Source organism: Micrasema longulum, unplaced genomic scaffold, assembly GCF_059751315.1.
Source record: "Micrasema longulum isolate JH-2025_06_02 unplaced genomic scaffold, ASM5975131v1 h1tg000541l, whole genome shotgun sequence".
NCBI classification, from domain to species: Eukaryota; Metazoa; Arthropoda; class Insecta; order Trichoptera; family Brachycentridae; genus Micrasema; species Micrasema longulum.
Window position 1 is genome coordinate 778,307 of NW_028277737.1, and position 17,267 is coordinate 795,573.

Here is a 17,267-nt window from a genome sequence, read left to right on the forward strand (position 1 = left end):
TATATTTCATTTATATAATTTAATAGATTTTTTCTATGCTTTTTTTCTTTGTATTATTTTCGTTAATAACATTATTACTATTGTTTGTTTTATACCTTTTACTCTTTTGTCTATTCGTCATTATTAAATGACAATTTGGACGAAATTTTTATTTTCAAATTATCAAAACCATAATAAGTATGATTATTTTTTGTTTAAATATTTAAATATTATGTCTGTAAGCTTTTATTTTATAAACATTTATTATTAACACAATTCACACTAATTTATGAGCACCTGATGTTGTCAGTTTAGCGGGAAAAATATTGTGTGATATTTTACATTTTTTATATGAATAATATTGAATTAATATGTACATATTCTTTTTAATAAAGACTCTTTGTAAAAAAATAATAATAATGAGTCGTGTCGCGGATTCCAGATCAGCAGATCTGAGATTCAAACCCCTTTTCATAACTTCGAAGACAATTTTTGATAAACCAATTATTTACCAAAAAAAATTTTTGTAAAAAAAGTATGATCAAGTATTGGATTTGAAAGGAAATGTCTAATCATGGGCAGAATTTATTTTTCCGAAAAAATCCATCTCATTTTTTGAAACCCTTATTGCTTACTGGTTTACCAGGAGAACATAAATACAACTAGATTATTATATTAGCGGAGTACATTAACGGCAGTTAGCTTAGAGAGCATATTTCTCAGTCACGTGAAGTTATTGACACTGGGGTGAGTTAGGGTGAGTGAGGGATAAGTGGGGTGAACGGTGACAAAGCGGGGGGACGGGAAATACCATTTAGTAATGCTTTCGTTATGAATTTATGAAAAGTGAGTATTTCCTCATTTTGCCGCAATATTAAGCCCATCCACATAGGAATACTACGAGTATTTCTGTGAATGTGTTCCTACAATATTTAATTGAACTGTACGCCACGTAACCAGACATCGGCGGAAAATAAAATAATAATAAAATAAAAAGCTGTTTCCGGTGGATAAAAGGACTGATTAGATACAATTTTTAAATAAGTAAACTAACATATCCGAGCGGATAGAAAATAAAATTCTGCGTGTGGAATAAAATCAGAACCCCGTATGAGCATTTTTTGACTCGATGACTACTCATAGGTAGAAATACTGAAGTAGGAAATAAAGTGGAGTGGCTGTGTGTGGTGGAGTGGTTTTGCGGACAATTCTAGAGAACCCAGGTTCGATTCCTAGTAGGACCAAGATGACATATTTATTTAAAAGGTGGTTCACTTTAATATTCCAGTGTCCCTGGTATGGCATCTGAAGCGTAGGACTGATCAAATTACTTTTACGACACAGATAAAAAGATAAGGTCACTGCATTTGGAGTATCAATGCGAAACCCTATGCACCCCTATACGGAAACGATGATGATGAATAATGTACTTTTAAATAAGCAACAGGTCAATATTAATATGTTTTGTACAAAATTTAAATAAACAAATAATATTAAAACAAAAGTACGAGAAAATAATACACTACCTAATTATTAACATAACACGTCGAACTCGTGGGGCATGAATGAAAACAGAGTGCCCAGGACAGAAAAACACTGAAGAATTTAGAAGAGCCCTTTATCCAGCAGTTGAGAGAAATGGGCTGATATGAAGAAGAATATAAACGGGTCCAGGTGGAATAAAAACAAAATTATGGGTGGGATGAACTCAAAAAAAAGTCCGAGCCTGAAATCCTGCACCAGCTACGAAATCCAAACTGCAAGCGGCACTCACTGTAGAATAGGGAAGCATTCCCCAAGAAGATGTAAAAAAACATATATGGTCCATGAAGAACCGCCTAGAAGCAGTCATTCAAGCCACGGACGGTAACACTAAGTACTGAAAATATTATTTTTTTATAAAATTGATAAATTTAAATATTTTTTTTAGGTTTTAAGGCTCCTAATTGTAAATTGTGTTTTTATCAAAAAAACATACGAATAATAATAAAAATGCTAATCAATTTTAAGTTAAAATCAAGAACTTTCAGATTGAATTTATTTGAAATAAAACACTTTGTAAATTTACCACACAAGAGTTTAATACATTAAAACAAGACTAGTTTCAGGTAATCAGTGTTACCTATCTTCAGGTGTCAATATAAACACTGTTTATAAATATAAACATGTAGACAAGGTTTATATTGACACCTGAGGATGGGTAATACTGATTACCCGAAACTAGTCGTGTTTTAATGTATTAAACTCTTGTGTGGTAAATTTACAAAGTGTTTTATTTGAAATAAATTCAAAGTGTTTTTCCACAAAGTAAATGCTGAAACAATAAATCATATAACTTTCAGATTCTACAAACTAATATATATATAATATGAGCTTTAGATTTTACCCTAATCGTCGACCTAAGAGTCGATTTTTTTACTTACGAGTATATATATATATATATATATATATATTTATATATAAGTCAATAATAGGTAAGGTTGTTAGGTATTAATGAAAGCAGAACACCAAATGGCGAACACTATTCAAGTGGATTAAAAGGTCTGTTGGCGAGCAGTCCGTCTTCTCCTAATAAGTTTTCTGTGATTTTCTCGTCAAGCAAAAAAAAAGCTTCTAAAACAGGCCACATCCGAAAAATTTTAACCGATCCTCACACAATATAAACATTACTATAAAATAAATACATATGTATATAAAAGAACCAATGCAGTTTCTTAAAAACCACTTAACGATGGGGGTGTTGGTATATACTTATTTTAGTTACCGATCGTCGACCGATCTTGAGGTTATTATCTGTACTATAAAATATCATATTACAAATATGAAGAACTTTTTAGAGAAGGCAGTATAGAAGTCCAGGCATCTACGGGGCTTATGACCTGTCATTGGCTGGTTTAAGGGGCCACTTTACACACTGTGTAACATTCACCATTCTGCCCATATTTGAACATCTATATTACTTCAATTCTTTTATCTGTTGATGTTTGTGATATTAAAGAGCTGAAACCTTTATTTGTGTGGGTGAGATTCATGTGATTGAATTATTTCACCTTCATACTAGGCAACGCCTAAAATTTTAACATAAATAACATAGATGATTAATAAATGGTTGGTTTATTTGATCATATGTTTTAAAAACATTCAAATTTATATGTTTTTTCGTATGAATGTGTAAAAATATATATTCCTACATAGTATTAAAATATTTTTTTTTTCTAAAATATTTTTTTTCTATTTTAATTTAATAATTTCACGGTTTAGAGTCAGAATAACTTCATTGAACTGACTGGAAACGTTTTACCCATTTTACATAAATCCATACACACATGGAATCGAGCCAAAGTTTCGACCTTTAATATTCAGTTAAGTTATTTTAACTCAGCAAAATGGCGTTAGCTTCAGATCGTATCAAGAAAATGGAAAACCCCTCGAATGAGAATCATTTAAAAATGAACTAAAAATCTTAGTCAGTCGAAGTTTTAAAATGTGAATGAACCATTTTGTCCCGGGGTAATGTTGGCGGACTTACAGATCAAATATCCGAGGATTAAATTCCACTTAACGATAAATCGATTCCCATTATTTTATCATTAATAGAAAATTGTCTGAAAATTTTACTTTTGAGAACTATTTTTTTTTTTATTAAGAGAATATTTTTTTTATAAATATTTATATTTTGATTTTGTCAAAATGTTTGTAAATAAGTACTGAATTTTACTTTCTGAGGAGTTTAACAACATATATTTAAATACGGATGGAGAAACTAATCTGAGGCGCGATTGCAAACGCTATCTTCATCGGTACATATAAAGACGGTATAAAGTGAAATCGATATTTATGTACGAAAATATGTGTATTTGTGTGAAAATTTAAAGTTATTTCGTCGGTAACTCGTAATTGAACATGTTTAGATAAAAATGTAGTCATTTTTATTATTTTCCACACAGAAAACATAATTTTACTTTGTACATAAAATTGAAGATAAATGTGATCTTTTTATATGGAAGTCCAAGTACGCAGTTAAAAAAAAAGTTATTTGAAAACTTACTTATTTCAACATAGATGTATACTTCCATTAAATATATGGAACTAGCCAGATCATAAGCTCTGTAAATGCCTAGACTTCCATAGTCTAAACAGTTTAATCTTATTTAAATTTATTGCAACAGAGAGGGAAAACATTTTTGAGAAGGTAGCGAGTCTTCAAGCATTTGGACATACTCGAATATTGTTGAGTTTAATCTTAGTTTAAAATATCTACTTATAAATAATATTTTTTATAGAAAAATACATATTTACATTTTTATTATTTACACATATATTTCAATTTTGTTAGTCAATTCAATTATCAATGAGTTGTAGAGTAGGGTTCGAACCTAAGACCTCTGATCTGTGAGTCTGTGACTAGCCACAGGACTACAACTCAATTTGGCCTACATTGTATTTTCTTTAATTTTAGTAAAGTAAGCGTACACATTTATCCTTTAAGTGTTGATTTTAAAAGAGTTTGAAAGCATGTAAACATACATATTTAAATTGAACTTTCAAGTAATGTATAAAAAAATATTCAGTAAGTTGTCATTAATATTTCAAAATAAATTACACTTTACATCCCAATAAAAGGGATAAATTTCCCCTTTATAGGATGAACTTTATTACCGGCCGGTCAAAAAAATATTTGTAATGTTTATGTTTATGTTACTGGCAAAACAAAGCACCCCTTAAAAAAGAAACATTTTTATTAGCCTACGTGCTGAACAGAGTAGACGGGGAAGGAAGGGGGACTTCCCTTTGGGAGGTGAGCTCCACAAAAAATGTCACAGATAAACTCATTTACAGTCATGTGGAACAGCTTATAGAAACAAGGACAACCCTGCATTTCAGATTACTCCTTTTTCATAAGGGTTGTACAAAGTGGCATTGAAAATGATATGAATTTTTTTAAAACAATGATTGTTGGTTTTTGCCTCCAAGTTAGCTTATTTTAATTCTCACAACTGTTGACTTTCGTAAACAGTTTTTTTTCTATTTTATGTGACATGTATGTGAAAACGAGTATACAATTATTGTCAATTATTATTAAAGACCACATATCAATTAACATATTAAAAATTAACAATGAAATCATATTCAAATTGGATGTAAAATCATGTAAAAAGTTTAAAAAAATAAAAAAACCTGAAATCGTTATTGTACGTGATATCAATTTAAATTACTTAAATTACTCGCTAGGTAAAACCTTGAAACGCTTTTCATTTATGCATATTTTTTAAATATAAATTTAATGTAAATAAAAGTATCGAATTTTACTTCATATAAATCAATAACGGTTTCAGCTATTTTACTTCACAAAAATAAACATAAAGATGATAAAAAAAAAACATTTTCAGCCGGTGAATAAAATATTTTAAGCTCGAAATAAAAACAAAACTTTACGAAAAAAAAAACAGAAATTTTATTATAAACCACAGTTTTAGGGATTTATCGAGTTTCTATGACTATTTTTACACATTATTTATGCAAAATTGACAGAATACTGTTGCTTGCGCCGACACTACCTATTTTTTAAAAGTTTACCCACATTTGTAACATACTACTAGTCGCACCATTTACCTATCCAGTCCTCCAAGTAAGATTAATAATGATCCAACCATCACGCTGACCGGAGAATCGCTTACTGCTATCCAAGCACCAACTTATCGCTATCCACTATACACCACGTCAATCTAATTTTTGTGAGAGTGTAAACTGTCCATGGAGCCAGCTTTCAGCCGTCCAGTCAACTGACCAGGATCGATCCAGAAGGTAGGAGATTTAAGCTTATATCCGCTCCTCAATCCCATTTCACTAGAACCATTCCGCATGGCCACTTGGCCCCTCTAGAATTAGTTTTTTATAATGTTCGCTTCCCATACTGTTCCTTGTTTACATACATAGACGAGTATGTGTATTTCATTTACTGCTACATCATCTTAATGAGTTAATAGAAAATAATAAAGTATTTGAATTATTTATTATAGTGTAACTTACCCATCGAGAATAAAATTCTGATCAAAGTTAAGTTGGACTGATAAAAGATGTACGTGTTTTCTGAAAATGTTTTGTAAGAATCCGATACCAAAAATTGTGATCTCTGGAATTACATTTACCAAGACGAGTTTTCGCATTTCCATGGTTACCGATTGGGTAACTGAATACATTTGTTTCACCCCCAAAACACATAATCTTAAAAAAGAAAAATTCTGTGGAAACAGGTTGGATCGAATAAAAAAATGCTGCATCCTTTTCGAAAAGATTTTTCAATTAGAAATTAATTGAAGACACAAAAATATAAATAAGATAATATTGTTCACAAGCAGATCTCTTATTAATAGGCCGATAAATTTAACTGTATAACCAAATAAATAAGATTACTATTAAGGCTGTATGCTAATAAAAAGTAAAGAAATCGTACGATTTTTCAGAACGCTGTTTTGTCTCAAAATCGCAATTAAAAAAAAAACAATTACTTTTTTACATATCTTCTGAAAGGAAAATATACTTAAAAATTTTATGTAACGAAAATATAATTACTTTTTGACTGGAAGATTTTTCAATAAATATTTAATGTTATCCATGTTGGGAATCGAACCCAAGACCTCTTACATGAAAAGCAAACACGGTGTCCATTTGACCACGAGTCGGACAAAGGACACAATTTTTTTTCTTCCTTTTTCCGTAAAATAATTTTGTTTAAATTCTCATTAAGTTAGTGCGGTATTTTTCATAGTTTGGAAAAAAAAACGTCCAAAAACGTTCAACAGAATTTGTACTGAAGAATTTAGTGAAGAGAATAAGGAGACTATTTTATGATATTAAACGTAGTAAAGGAGGAACATAATAAAACTCGAATTGCAGCACGTAAAGTCCATAATAAGAATGCTCTAGAATTCGTCTCATATAAAGGATGTTCGGTCGAATAGTCAGCTTGCAGTATGAAATAAACAGTGGGAAATAACCTTAGAGTATATACGAAATAACATCATTTAACATTTTAAAATAAGTGAATTCACTCTATTTTAAAAACATGAACTCTATTTTCAACAGAAATGGATAACCTCGTTGAAATTATAATATGATTTAAGTGATCATTTTATATAACCAGGAAATGACAGGTCACAGGTTCTGTAAATGCTCAATACTATTCCCGAGAAGGTGTTGTAGGCATTTTTTTTTCAAATAAAAAATGAGCACCAAACGTCAAAAGAAATCGTAAAGGTAATACGATATTCGATTTTTTTTTGGTCATTTCAAAAGAACAACATGACGAATACACTTAATTTATTAGCTTCATATGTATTATTAAGGTAATATTTAGTTATCACTGTAAACATAAAATATGAAAAAAATTATTAGTTAAGTATACCTTGATAAAAAAGCTTGTGGAGCTTTGAAACTGGTTGATAGAGAAAAAAAAATAATAGCTGGTTAAAAAAAAGTTATTTTATATTTATTTTATTGAAAAAATAAATTCTTGATTACGCTATAAACAATTATTGATTTATCAAAATATCATTCCATCACAATACTTTGAAAACATACCAGGGTTTCACATTGGCAAATAGATGCCTGTTTTTAAAAGCAATAATATTATGTTCGATTCGGTGGTTTCTCTCAGGTAAAATTTCTGAAAAAGGAAACTGATTGCAGATTTATCTGCCTAGTGGTGAAATTTGAGGGTCGTTTGCCTACCGATCTTGAGATCCCGGGTTAAATTTCTTTTTTGGACAACATGAAATATTGATTTGAATGGAAGCTTAGCACCAGGAGCATAAGATTGATCACCTTACTTTCATGTTATAAATGATAGTATTATACAGCATTCAGTATACTAATACAGTAACCTTTGCGCCATAAGGGGTGGTAAAACGCATGATGGTATATTTATTTTCATTTATATAAGTAATCATTCGGATCATATTTTTTTACAAAACAAATAAAAAAGGTTAGAATTTATTAAGCTTTGGCGGCCTTCCCTCTGTTAGTAATAGCTAAGAAACTTGACTTACGTACTGGAGGTTCCGGGTTTGATCTCGTTTAAAACGCAAAAAAACGATTACCAGTCTGGTTGTTCAGTGTTGTAATTTACCACTGTAATTAGGCCTTCTGGCCTGTTGTGGAGCAAAAAAAGTAAATCAAGAAATAAAAAAATTAACTCTAACTACGCTAAAAATATTTTTTTAAATAAAATTGCACATGATAAAATATTACAACAGAGATTGAGAACATTTAAGAGAAATAAATATAAAAGTCTGGGTATTTACAAAGCCGCACGACCTGTCATTGCTTGGTGTATGATAAAGAAAGAAAGAAAAAAAACGAAAAAAAAACAGCCCAAACTAGCTAAATTAAACTTTAGTACTTCTACTTCAAAGACGCGACAGAGAATAATAAATTAAGCCTGTCTTTTTCTTATATATTTTTTTGTAAACTGGGTCACAAGTAATGTCAATGATTCCTTTTCTGGATAAACTTTTTCTACGCCTTCGTAATTTTTCTTAATTTAATTGCTTACTTTAATTCGATTTTTTTTTGTTTCAACATCTTTTTATTTTATTTTCTCTATTTCTGCTTCTCTTACTTTTTACTTATTAACTCGTATTTAAATAAAAACCTGAATGTCACTTTTCATTTTTATTTTAAATGTTTCTATTTTTTATATTTATATAAACATCTACAATCTACACCAAAGATTTGAAAATATGTTTTAGATTTGGTAAACCCACGCACGGGCCATGTCTACGTGAGATTTTTTTGTTCAAGTTAATATGTATGTAACAAGAAAATTTACTTGAATTCCAAGCTAATTATTCCATTATGTTTCTATTTTGTGAAAGGTTAAGCAAAGTATTTTCATGATGATTAAAAAGTAATGTTAATTGCCTCTAGCAAGGTATCACGTCACAGGTTTCACGGAATATCAGAACAGAAACACATAACACGGTAAAAGTTGAAATGTTAAAAAACACGGTTAGCATGACAAATGCGAATAGAGACAAACTCATAATCGTCGAGCTGAGTAACGAACTTCATAAAACTGTATGAATACATCAATATTTTTGACGATAAATTACTGATATTACCAGATGCAAATTGCTTTTTATTATTAACAACCCCTGTTATGTGCGTATGAGCCTTTTGTTTAAAATAAACCGTCTAGATAAGGGTTATGATCAGTTATAAAATGGCCTATTTCACACCACGGGCATGGCAATACAATAACACAGAGTGGATTGATATTTATTAAATTGTAATGATTTTTTAATATTAGTTAACCCCTAGCAAACGCAATAGTCATGACCATGAGGCCAACTAATATCCACTCAATTTCTTTTTGCAGGATAATTACCCGAGACTAGCAGCCAAATAAATTTAAAAAAAACATAGAGTGGCAGGGTTTATTTTAGTAAAATTTATTCTGGTGTGGTGTTTCACAAGCAGGTACCGCCATAGACAACAGACACGGTATGGAAGGTTGGCAACACAGAGGATCAGTGACGTAGGTAAGCCTATAACGCGCAACGCACTGACCTCTCTTAGGGTTTTTTAATTCTAGTCTTTTTCCCTATGAAAGTGATAAGTTTTGAAATAAATTCAGTTTGAAATATTTAACTTCAGTTTTGTAATGGTGGTAATGCACATAGTGCAGGTACACCAAACTAAAATCAGTGGTCCTTCAGGTTGGGAAACATTCATGTTAGTAAAGAGTTAGGTAAAAAAAAGAAAAAAAAAACTGACCTCTCATTCTTCTCGACTTGTGCAAACCGCCACCAACTTACCAAGATTCAAATGCAAATTTTCATTACTTTAAATTCAGTGTTCAGCTTTTATCAATATATATAATCATATCTCATTCATTCTTTTGTACTTTAATTTTACTCGTAATAAATAGTGTTCATCTACTCACGTAGGTACTGACTTCTTTTATTTATAAAGTATAAGCAACGTTTTGAAGACTAAAGCGAGGGCCACGCGTGAGATGTTATATGTAGAACTTCAAACTATACACCACATTTTTGCCTGCAGGGCAGGTATAAAAAACATCTCGCATCAACATCACATACGCACGTTGGTGATCAATGCAATTGATACACGACAACAGACCCTTTTACACTGGTTTCATGCTTTACTTGACTAATCTGGTCGGTGGATGAGGAAGCTCGGGGGGGTGCTCCGCCCCTGGAATTTCTGCATCATATTTTGAATCGGGTTGTGGTCCTGTGGCTAGTGTTGCGGAATCACAGATCAGAGGTCCGAGGTTCAAACCCCTTTTTACCTCAAATCGATTTCCATTTTGTAAAAGAGAGTTATTCACAACTCGTTGAAAATAGCCACCAAAATAATAAAAACATTTGGGTAAATTTTTACTAATATTTCTTTTTTATTTATAAAAAAACAAAACAAATGTCAATCCACCCTAATTTTATATGTAAAAAAGTGTATGTTTTATGATGGAGATAATTTTTTACGTTTGATTATTTTTGAATATTAGATTTAGCGTCAAGTTATTATAGCATCTACGTTACTGACGTAAATGAATATAAAATTCGTGTATATTTAAATAAACACCCAGGCTGAAAGAGTTGAAGGTACAGCCCCTTAAAATAGCTAGGTTTGTATAAAAAGTCACCAGAAAGGGTAAATTAACCTTTACCAACTTTCACGTATATACATGATGTATACTAAGTTATATGGGTGGATCCGGACCAATCACTTCGCAAAAGAAATATATTCAAATATGTCTACCTTTCCGCTAGATAAACGTTACCTGTAATCGAAAGGTTAGACCTTTATTTGATTGTTATTTGACCTCAAACACCGTAGAATGAGGAAGTACAGTGTTTTTTAAGGATGTATATTGTTTTTTTATTATTATTTTTACTAACCCTTACAGATGATTACATTCATTTTACAAAAACCATAAATCATTTTTTATTTATACTCTGTTGTTGATAAAAAAAAAAATTACGCCTTTCGAAAAGTTTGTCTGAGTCTCTTTTTTTGAAATGTTTTTTTATTTTTTATAAGGAATAACCCACTCAACCTCTATTTATAGGCTTGCCAGCAGGTGGGATAGATGGGATATGGAAGGAGGCAATGAAAAGTACATCACAACACCCAGACCGATTGAGAAAAATCTTTCTTGGATTTTTTTCTTGCAACTGGCGGGAATCGAACCCGCGATGTCAGTTTCACAGTTAGCCGTCTAACCAACTGCACCACAGTACCTGTCTATGTGATATTGTTCTGATATTGTTGTAATATGTCCATGTTTATTACAATTTTTTTCAAGTTTAAGGTTCTTTGTCTACAATGATGTCAGTGCCTAACTTATGAAAAAAAAATTGAGATATATATTTTCTACAAAACACACGGTTTACCCTGAAGATGGCCCGTGCAGTGGTAGCCGAAACGTCGGAACGATCCAACTTACACGGGGTCACCAAAAAAAAACATGTTGAGTTTGAAGTATGTACCTTTTTTCAATTTTTACAGAAAAAAAAATATTAGCGTTCTTATAATTTACCCAAATATTTCTATTTTGGTGACTATTTCCAACGAGTTGTAAATAACTCACTATTAGAAAATGGAAATCGAGTTGGGGTAGAGTGGGGTTCGAACCTCGGACCTCTGACCCGTTAGTCAGCAACACTAGCCACGGGATCACAACCCGATTTTAGTTAAAAAAGTTCATTAACATTTAATTGTTTAGTTTTTTCAAAGAGTTAATATCTAAAATTACACCACGTGTGACGTCTCAAAATCTCTTCCTCTTCTTCTCGGTCAGTTCCCGATTGGTCCGTTGACGTACCGGAACCGGAAATCTTTCACAACTCTCTTATTATTGGTAGATTTATATGAACTAGTGACGTCGTTCAAAGTAGTTAGTTTTTATTAAGATAATTTTATATTACTGTCTTATTTACTAATTTCAACAACTGTTTTCGATGTTATCCTTCTTTGTTTATAGTTTCAACATTTGAAGGGTAGACACATTTAAGTTGACGCCCGGCATATTATGTGAACGTGTGGTCTTAGTAGATTTGGCCTTATAGTCCAGTCAAATTAGACAAATTGAGGGAAAAACCTAGAGTTTTTAAAAGGGTCAAGAAAGCTTCCTTAAGACTTGAATGAATGTGTGTCAAAAGTCCCCGATGGTGGCTGTGTGAGAGTGAGAAACACATTTAAAATACAAAATTACAGAACTAAAAAACTCTATAAAAAAACTCAACAATTTATTGTTAATGAACTTTTGCAACTAGAACCTTAAAAAATTTTCATATGTTAGCTACTGATATCATTGTAGACAAAGAAGTAAAACTAGAAAAAAATTTAAATAAAAACGGACATAATACAAGAATATCAAAACAATATTACATACAAGATTCCAAAACGAGACAAGGACAATCGAGACTAATAAATCAGGGACTGAAATTATACAATAAACTACCAGACAAAACTAAAAAAAAGATTCGGAAAACTTTTCAAAAGTTGTAAAAAATAATATTATCAACAACAGAGTATGAATAAAAAATTATATATTATTTTTGTGAAATAAATGTAGTTAACCCTAAGGGTTAATAAATAAATTAAAAAAAAGTCATTTAATTTGCTACAAAAAAATGGTATGCATTTTGTCCTAGGACGTTTGGTTGCCGAGGTGTGAGCTTCTAAACTTTGGACAATAAAGCAAATTGCGTATTACAGCGTTCAAAATCTTTTCAAACTAATTTTATTTGCACACTGAAAAGTGGTACCTCTAAACCTTCCCCCCCCTCTCTCCGAGCTCACCCCGCACCCCTGGGGACTTTTGACATACATCAACCCAAGTCATAAAAAGGCGTTCATGTTAAAAAAAAAAAAAAAAACTCCGAAACTCTAGGATTTTTCCCACCGTTTGTCCTTTTTTGTCAAGTTTGACTGGACTTTTAGTGGAAGTGATGTTGACAAATCGCCAAAATTGATAGGTGGCTTTGGTTGACGCATAATCTAATTCAACGAATCACCTAAGGTGATCATTACATGTTTTATTCAATATAAGAGCTTGCTAATGTATTACACTTAATAAACAAATACCTTTCGGAAGTTATTGTCATCCGCATGCGTACTAATATAATTTTCATTCGACTCTTTTTTGAAAAGAAGTCGAATGAAAAAAAAAAGAGTCGAATGAATTGACTCTTTTTTGCCTCCTAAGTAGGGTAGACCCGACCAAGTTGAAGCATGGCCTAAGTTAACAAATGATCTGAGTAAACTATTTATATTCATACCGAAAGGTTAAGCAATCAAGATTTTTCCTTTTATAAAGTTTAATAAATAAATGACTTACCGAAGTCAGTGTCATCCGCATGCGCAGTGTGCAACAAAAGCGGTAGAAGCAGCAGTCCAGCTATGAGGCCGAGCAGCGCCGGGTTAGGCCCCCTCTGCATGTCTTGGCCGCGGCGAAAGGAGGGGGTGGGGTACGTTACTGCCTGGAGGTCACATGGCCCTACACAAAATGTAAAAAATATCATTTGTTAAATAAAAGCGTACATTATTCTTTTTCCGTGTATAATTTATCATGTTTATAATTTGTCATTAGCTGGTTTAAGTAAAGACTATAATTTTCTCCATTTTGTCAGTTCAAACGTTTTTTTTGCTATGGAAAAGAGCTGAAACTTTAATTAGGTGAAATACTACTAGAAAACTCCTAAACATTATAAAAAATTTAAGTATATTCTTGACCAGTTGGTTTGCTTTTGTTATTTGTTTGTACTTATGTATTTAGTAAATTTACAATATTACGTAAATTTACTTACAAATATAACACTTTATTAATAATAAAAATGAATATCCTTAACCTATATAAATTTCTGATTCTGCATAGTTTGTGTATTTAAAAAAAAAAATTTATTTATTTATTAGAATAGATGTATTAGATTGAATTTATATGAATAGAATATAATGTTAATACAAAAAAAATATAAAAAACCTCTAAAGCGCGAAATTGGCACGTCATTATTTATCCTCAATGTAAACAGAGCATTTTGAACGAAAAACAGAAATGTTTCCATCTTTCTTGAGACTTTCTTGCAACTCATCAAAGATATTCAAACTTTTAAGTAAAGGCTGTTTTAAGTTGGAGTAAGTCTCACCGTTAAAAGTCTGAAATCGCCTCCACCTCTCCTTCCGTGCTTGTGGAAATCCTCATTATATTTAACTCCAGTGTGACTGAAGTGTAACACGAGTCTACAAGACTAAATATATCTATCTTATTTGTTTAAATAATGCAGTTGTATTTTTTAAAATTTTCAAATGAACATTTTCATACCGGATTTGAAAAGTAAAATTTGTATAAATATGCTGAAATGCTGAAATATGCTGCAAAAACATTTATCTTGCTATGTAAAAAAAATATACAAATAAAAGTGATTGATACCACAAAAATTCTATTTTATTGTATAAGAGAGCGAGAATAGAACTTGAAACAAAGAAAACAGATACCCTGTTTTATGGCTAATGTTTGCGTGAAAAAGACAAAAACGAAAGAAGAAATTCGTTCAATCAGTCGGTTATTGGCAGTAAATGGGAGTTCATGCTAGTTGTAAAACTGGCGTATTTATGTTTTTTTATTATTTATGTTGCTTAATAATAATAGGGATAATAGGATATGGAAAAGAAATTATTTAACAGTGTGTCTATGTTTTTTTTTCAAATTTCTAAAATTCAGAATATTCTGTATTTTGCTTGTGGTAACACGATGTTACATCACCGCGAGTAAAGTATCACAGCCTTTTAAGAGTAAATATTTTTCAATACGTACCCAGGAAGTAGTCCGTTTTAATTAAGAACATTTCTGTACCTAAAAGCTGAAAGGGTGGAAGACACATTTTTTTGCAAAATTGAGTTATGAATCTCATTTTGTTTATATATTCAGATTCTATTAATGATAACAACATTGGAGTCCTCCAGTTTACCACTACTGAAATAACTTGTTTTAAAACACCAGTAGTGAGTTATAATACTCATGCTTTCAACGAAATTCAACGGTTTGCTGTGGATACTAAATAAATTCCACAATTTCTATAGCAAACTACCTCTGACGCAGCGAGTAATTTTTCATAAGATTCAGTCTTATTGTCATAATCAACCATACTTAACCATTATGTCATTTCTTTTGCCGTTAATTTAATTATTTTATTTGCTTTCTTCCACATACTGTTTACTCTCAATTACTGTTTTATTGCTATTAATATGGTTTCCAAAAGAAAAAGAGTACGGAATTGTTATTACAAGATTTTTTAAATGGAATAAATAATGAACTAAATAAAAAAATTCACGCCCTTGTTCTATTTATCGACAATTCAAAGGAATTTGATACAATTAACCATTCAAAATTAATGGATACATTGAATGACATTGGAATCAGAGGAAACCTTTTAAAACTTTCCAAAAATGATTTAACTAATAGAAAATTATGTGCCAAAGTATTAAATGAAAAAAGCGAAATAGAACACGTTTCTTCGGGGGTGCCACAAGAATCAATATTAGGCCCTACCTTGTATATAATTTATGTGACAGTCATGCATAAACTTTATAACAATGTCAAACACTATGTATGCGCCGATGATACTGCTTTAGTTGTGTCTCACAAGGACCTCAAAACTGCAAAGAAATTATTGCAAGAAGACTGTTTAAACCTGCAAAAATGGTCCCATGATGCAGGTTTAATAATTAGCTCAAAGAAAACCAAACTTACGCACATAAGATCACCGAACTATAAAACTCACACAACACCGACAATTTTATCACATAACTATACGTGTATCCATAGTGATATTATGCAACCGTGCATGTGTGAAAATATTGAAAATGATGAGCAGTATGTTTATTTAGGTTTTACTATAGATTGTAATTTTAAATGGGATGTACAAATTAGAAAATTGTGTAAGCGATTAAAAACAATAAATAATAGAATGTACATATTAAAAAATTATGTCCCTGTTAAAACTTTACGAATTATTTATTTATCTCTCTCTGAATCAATTATACGATACGCTATAACTTCCTGGGGGTTATCAAGTGAAACTAATATTAATTTTATTCAAACTTTGCAAAATTCTATGATCAAATTGCTACTACATAAGAATGTATACCGCCAGCCGCCAGAGAAACAATATTTCAATATCATTGATGTATAAATCTGTAAATAAATTATCTGTTAGGGCTCTTCTTTGGTACAAATTTATTTGTCGGCATGCGTCGCACTCCGAGTATAAACACAAGTTGGTACATGATTTACTAGTATGGAAGGGCTAGCTGTTCCTAGATATTGCAATAACTATGGCAAGAGGACACTGCAATACAGTTTACCTAAAATATTTAACATGTTACCAAACAATATTAAAAATACTAAGTTAAATACAGGAGTGAGACGTTTGCTCAAATTATGGTTATTAGAAAAAAGTTTTTTGTATTAGTGATAGTTTTTAATTTTTCATAATGTAATATGTAATGTTTTTCAAGTAAAATTATTGTTAATGTAGGTTAAGTGTAAATAATCGATGTAATTTATAAGAACCTGCTGACGAGTTGTATGTATGCAACTGAGCAGGACTTTAATTTAAGACTATTTTGTAAATATTTTTGAAAAATAAATAATAAAAAAAAAAAATGACATTAAATATATGTGCCTGTTATTTTCATAAATAATGAATGTTTTAAATAATGGCAAGTAATTTTATGTTTTAGCGTAAAGAAAGTTTTAAAAATACATTGTTTTTCATTCAATAGTCCCTATTACTTTTTATACAAAAGTCCGAGGAGGAATTAGGGAGCCGGCCGGGCGGTTAGAACAAAAAACATTGAAGTCCCATAGTTATTTGATAGTCCATAAATATTCTTATCAAAAGCCTATTAATCCAAAAAAACAGCAATACATTTTGTTTTTACTTCGAGATATACATTTGAAATAGTTTTACAACTTCAAACCACTCCTGAACAATTTACCAAATGTGACTTCCAGCATTTCAGCTTTAAGGTACATTTTAAGAAATGATAAAATTTGTCTTCTCTAAGAAGTTAATCAAGATAGAAAAATATACAGGTACAATTTGTACTAGAGACAAAAAGCAATAATAACCCACTTTAAAATACCAGAAAACACTTTAAAACTCTTATACTTCTTTTAAGACCAGTTAGCTAGCAAATAAGGAATAAATCAAAAGGGATGTTTTGAGATTGAAAAACAGTTTTCAAATTATTTTCTT

General features: G+C 30.9%; 1 protein-coding gene across 6 annotated transcripts in view; it reads right to left on the bottom strand.

Annotated features, from left to right (window-relative positions):
* The window catches only part of LOC148280779 (uncharacterized), a 164,711-nt gene that overhangs the window by 132,256 nt on the left and 15,188 nt on the right, over window positions 1-17,267 (bottom strand). For all 6 annotated transcript variants that reach the window (XR_015822513.1, XR_015822512.1, XM_088227814.1 and 3 more), the window contains exon 2: window positions 13,349-13,507. Coding sequence is in view for 4 of the 6 variants with exons in the window: in XM_088227813.1 (XP_088083939.1) it covers window positions 13,349-13,507 (159 nt within the window). In the remaining 2 variants the exon portion in view is untranslated. The remainder of the gene's footprint in view (window positions 1-13,348; window positions 13,508-17,267) is intronic.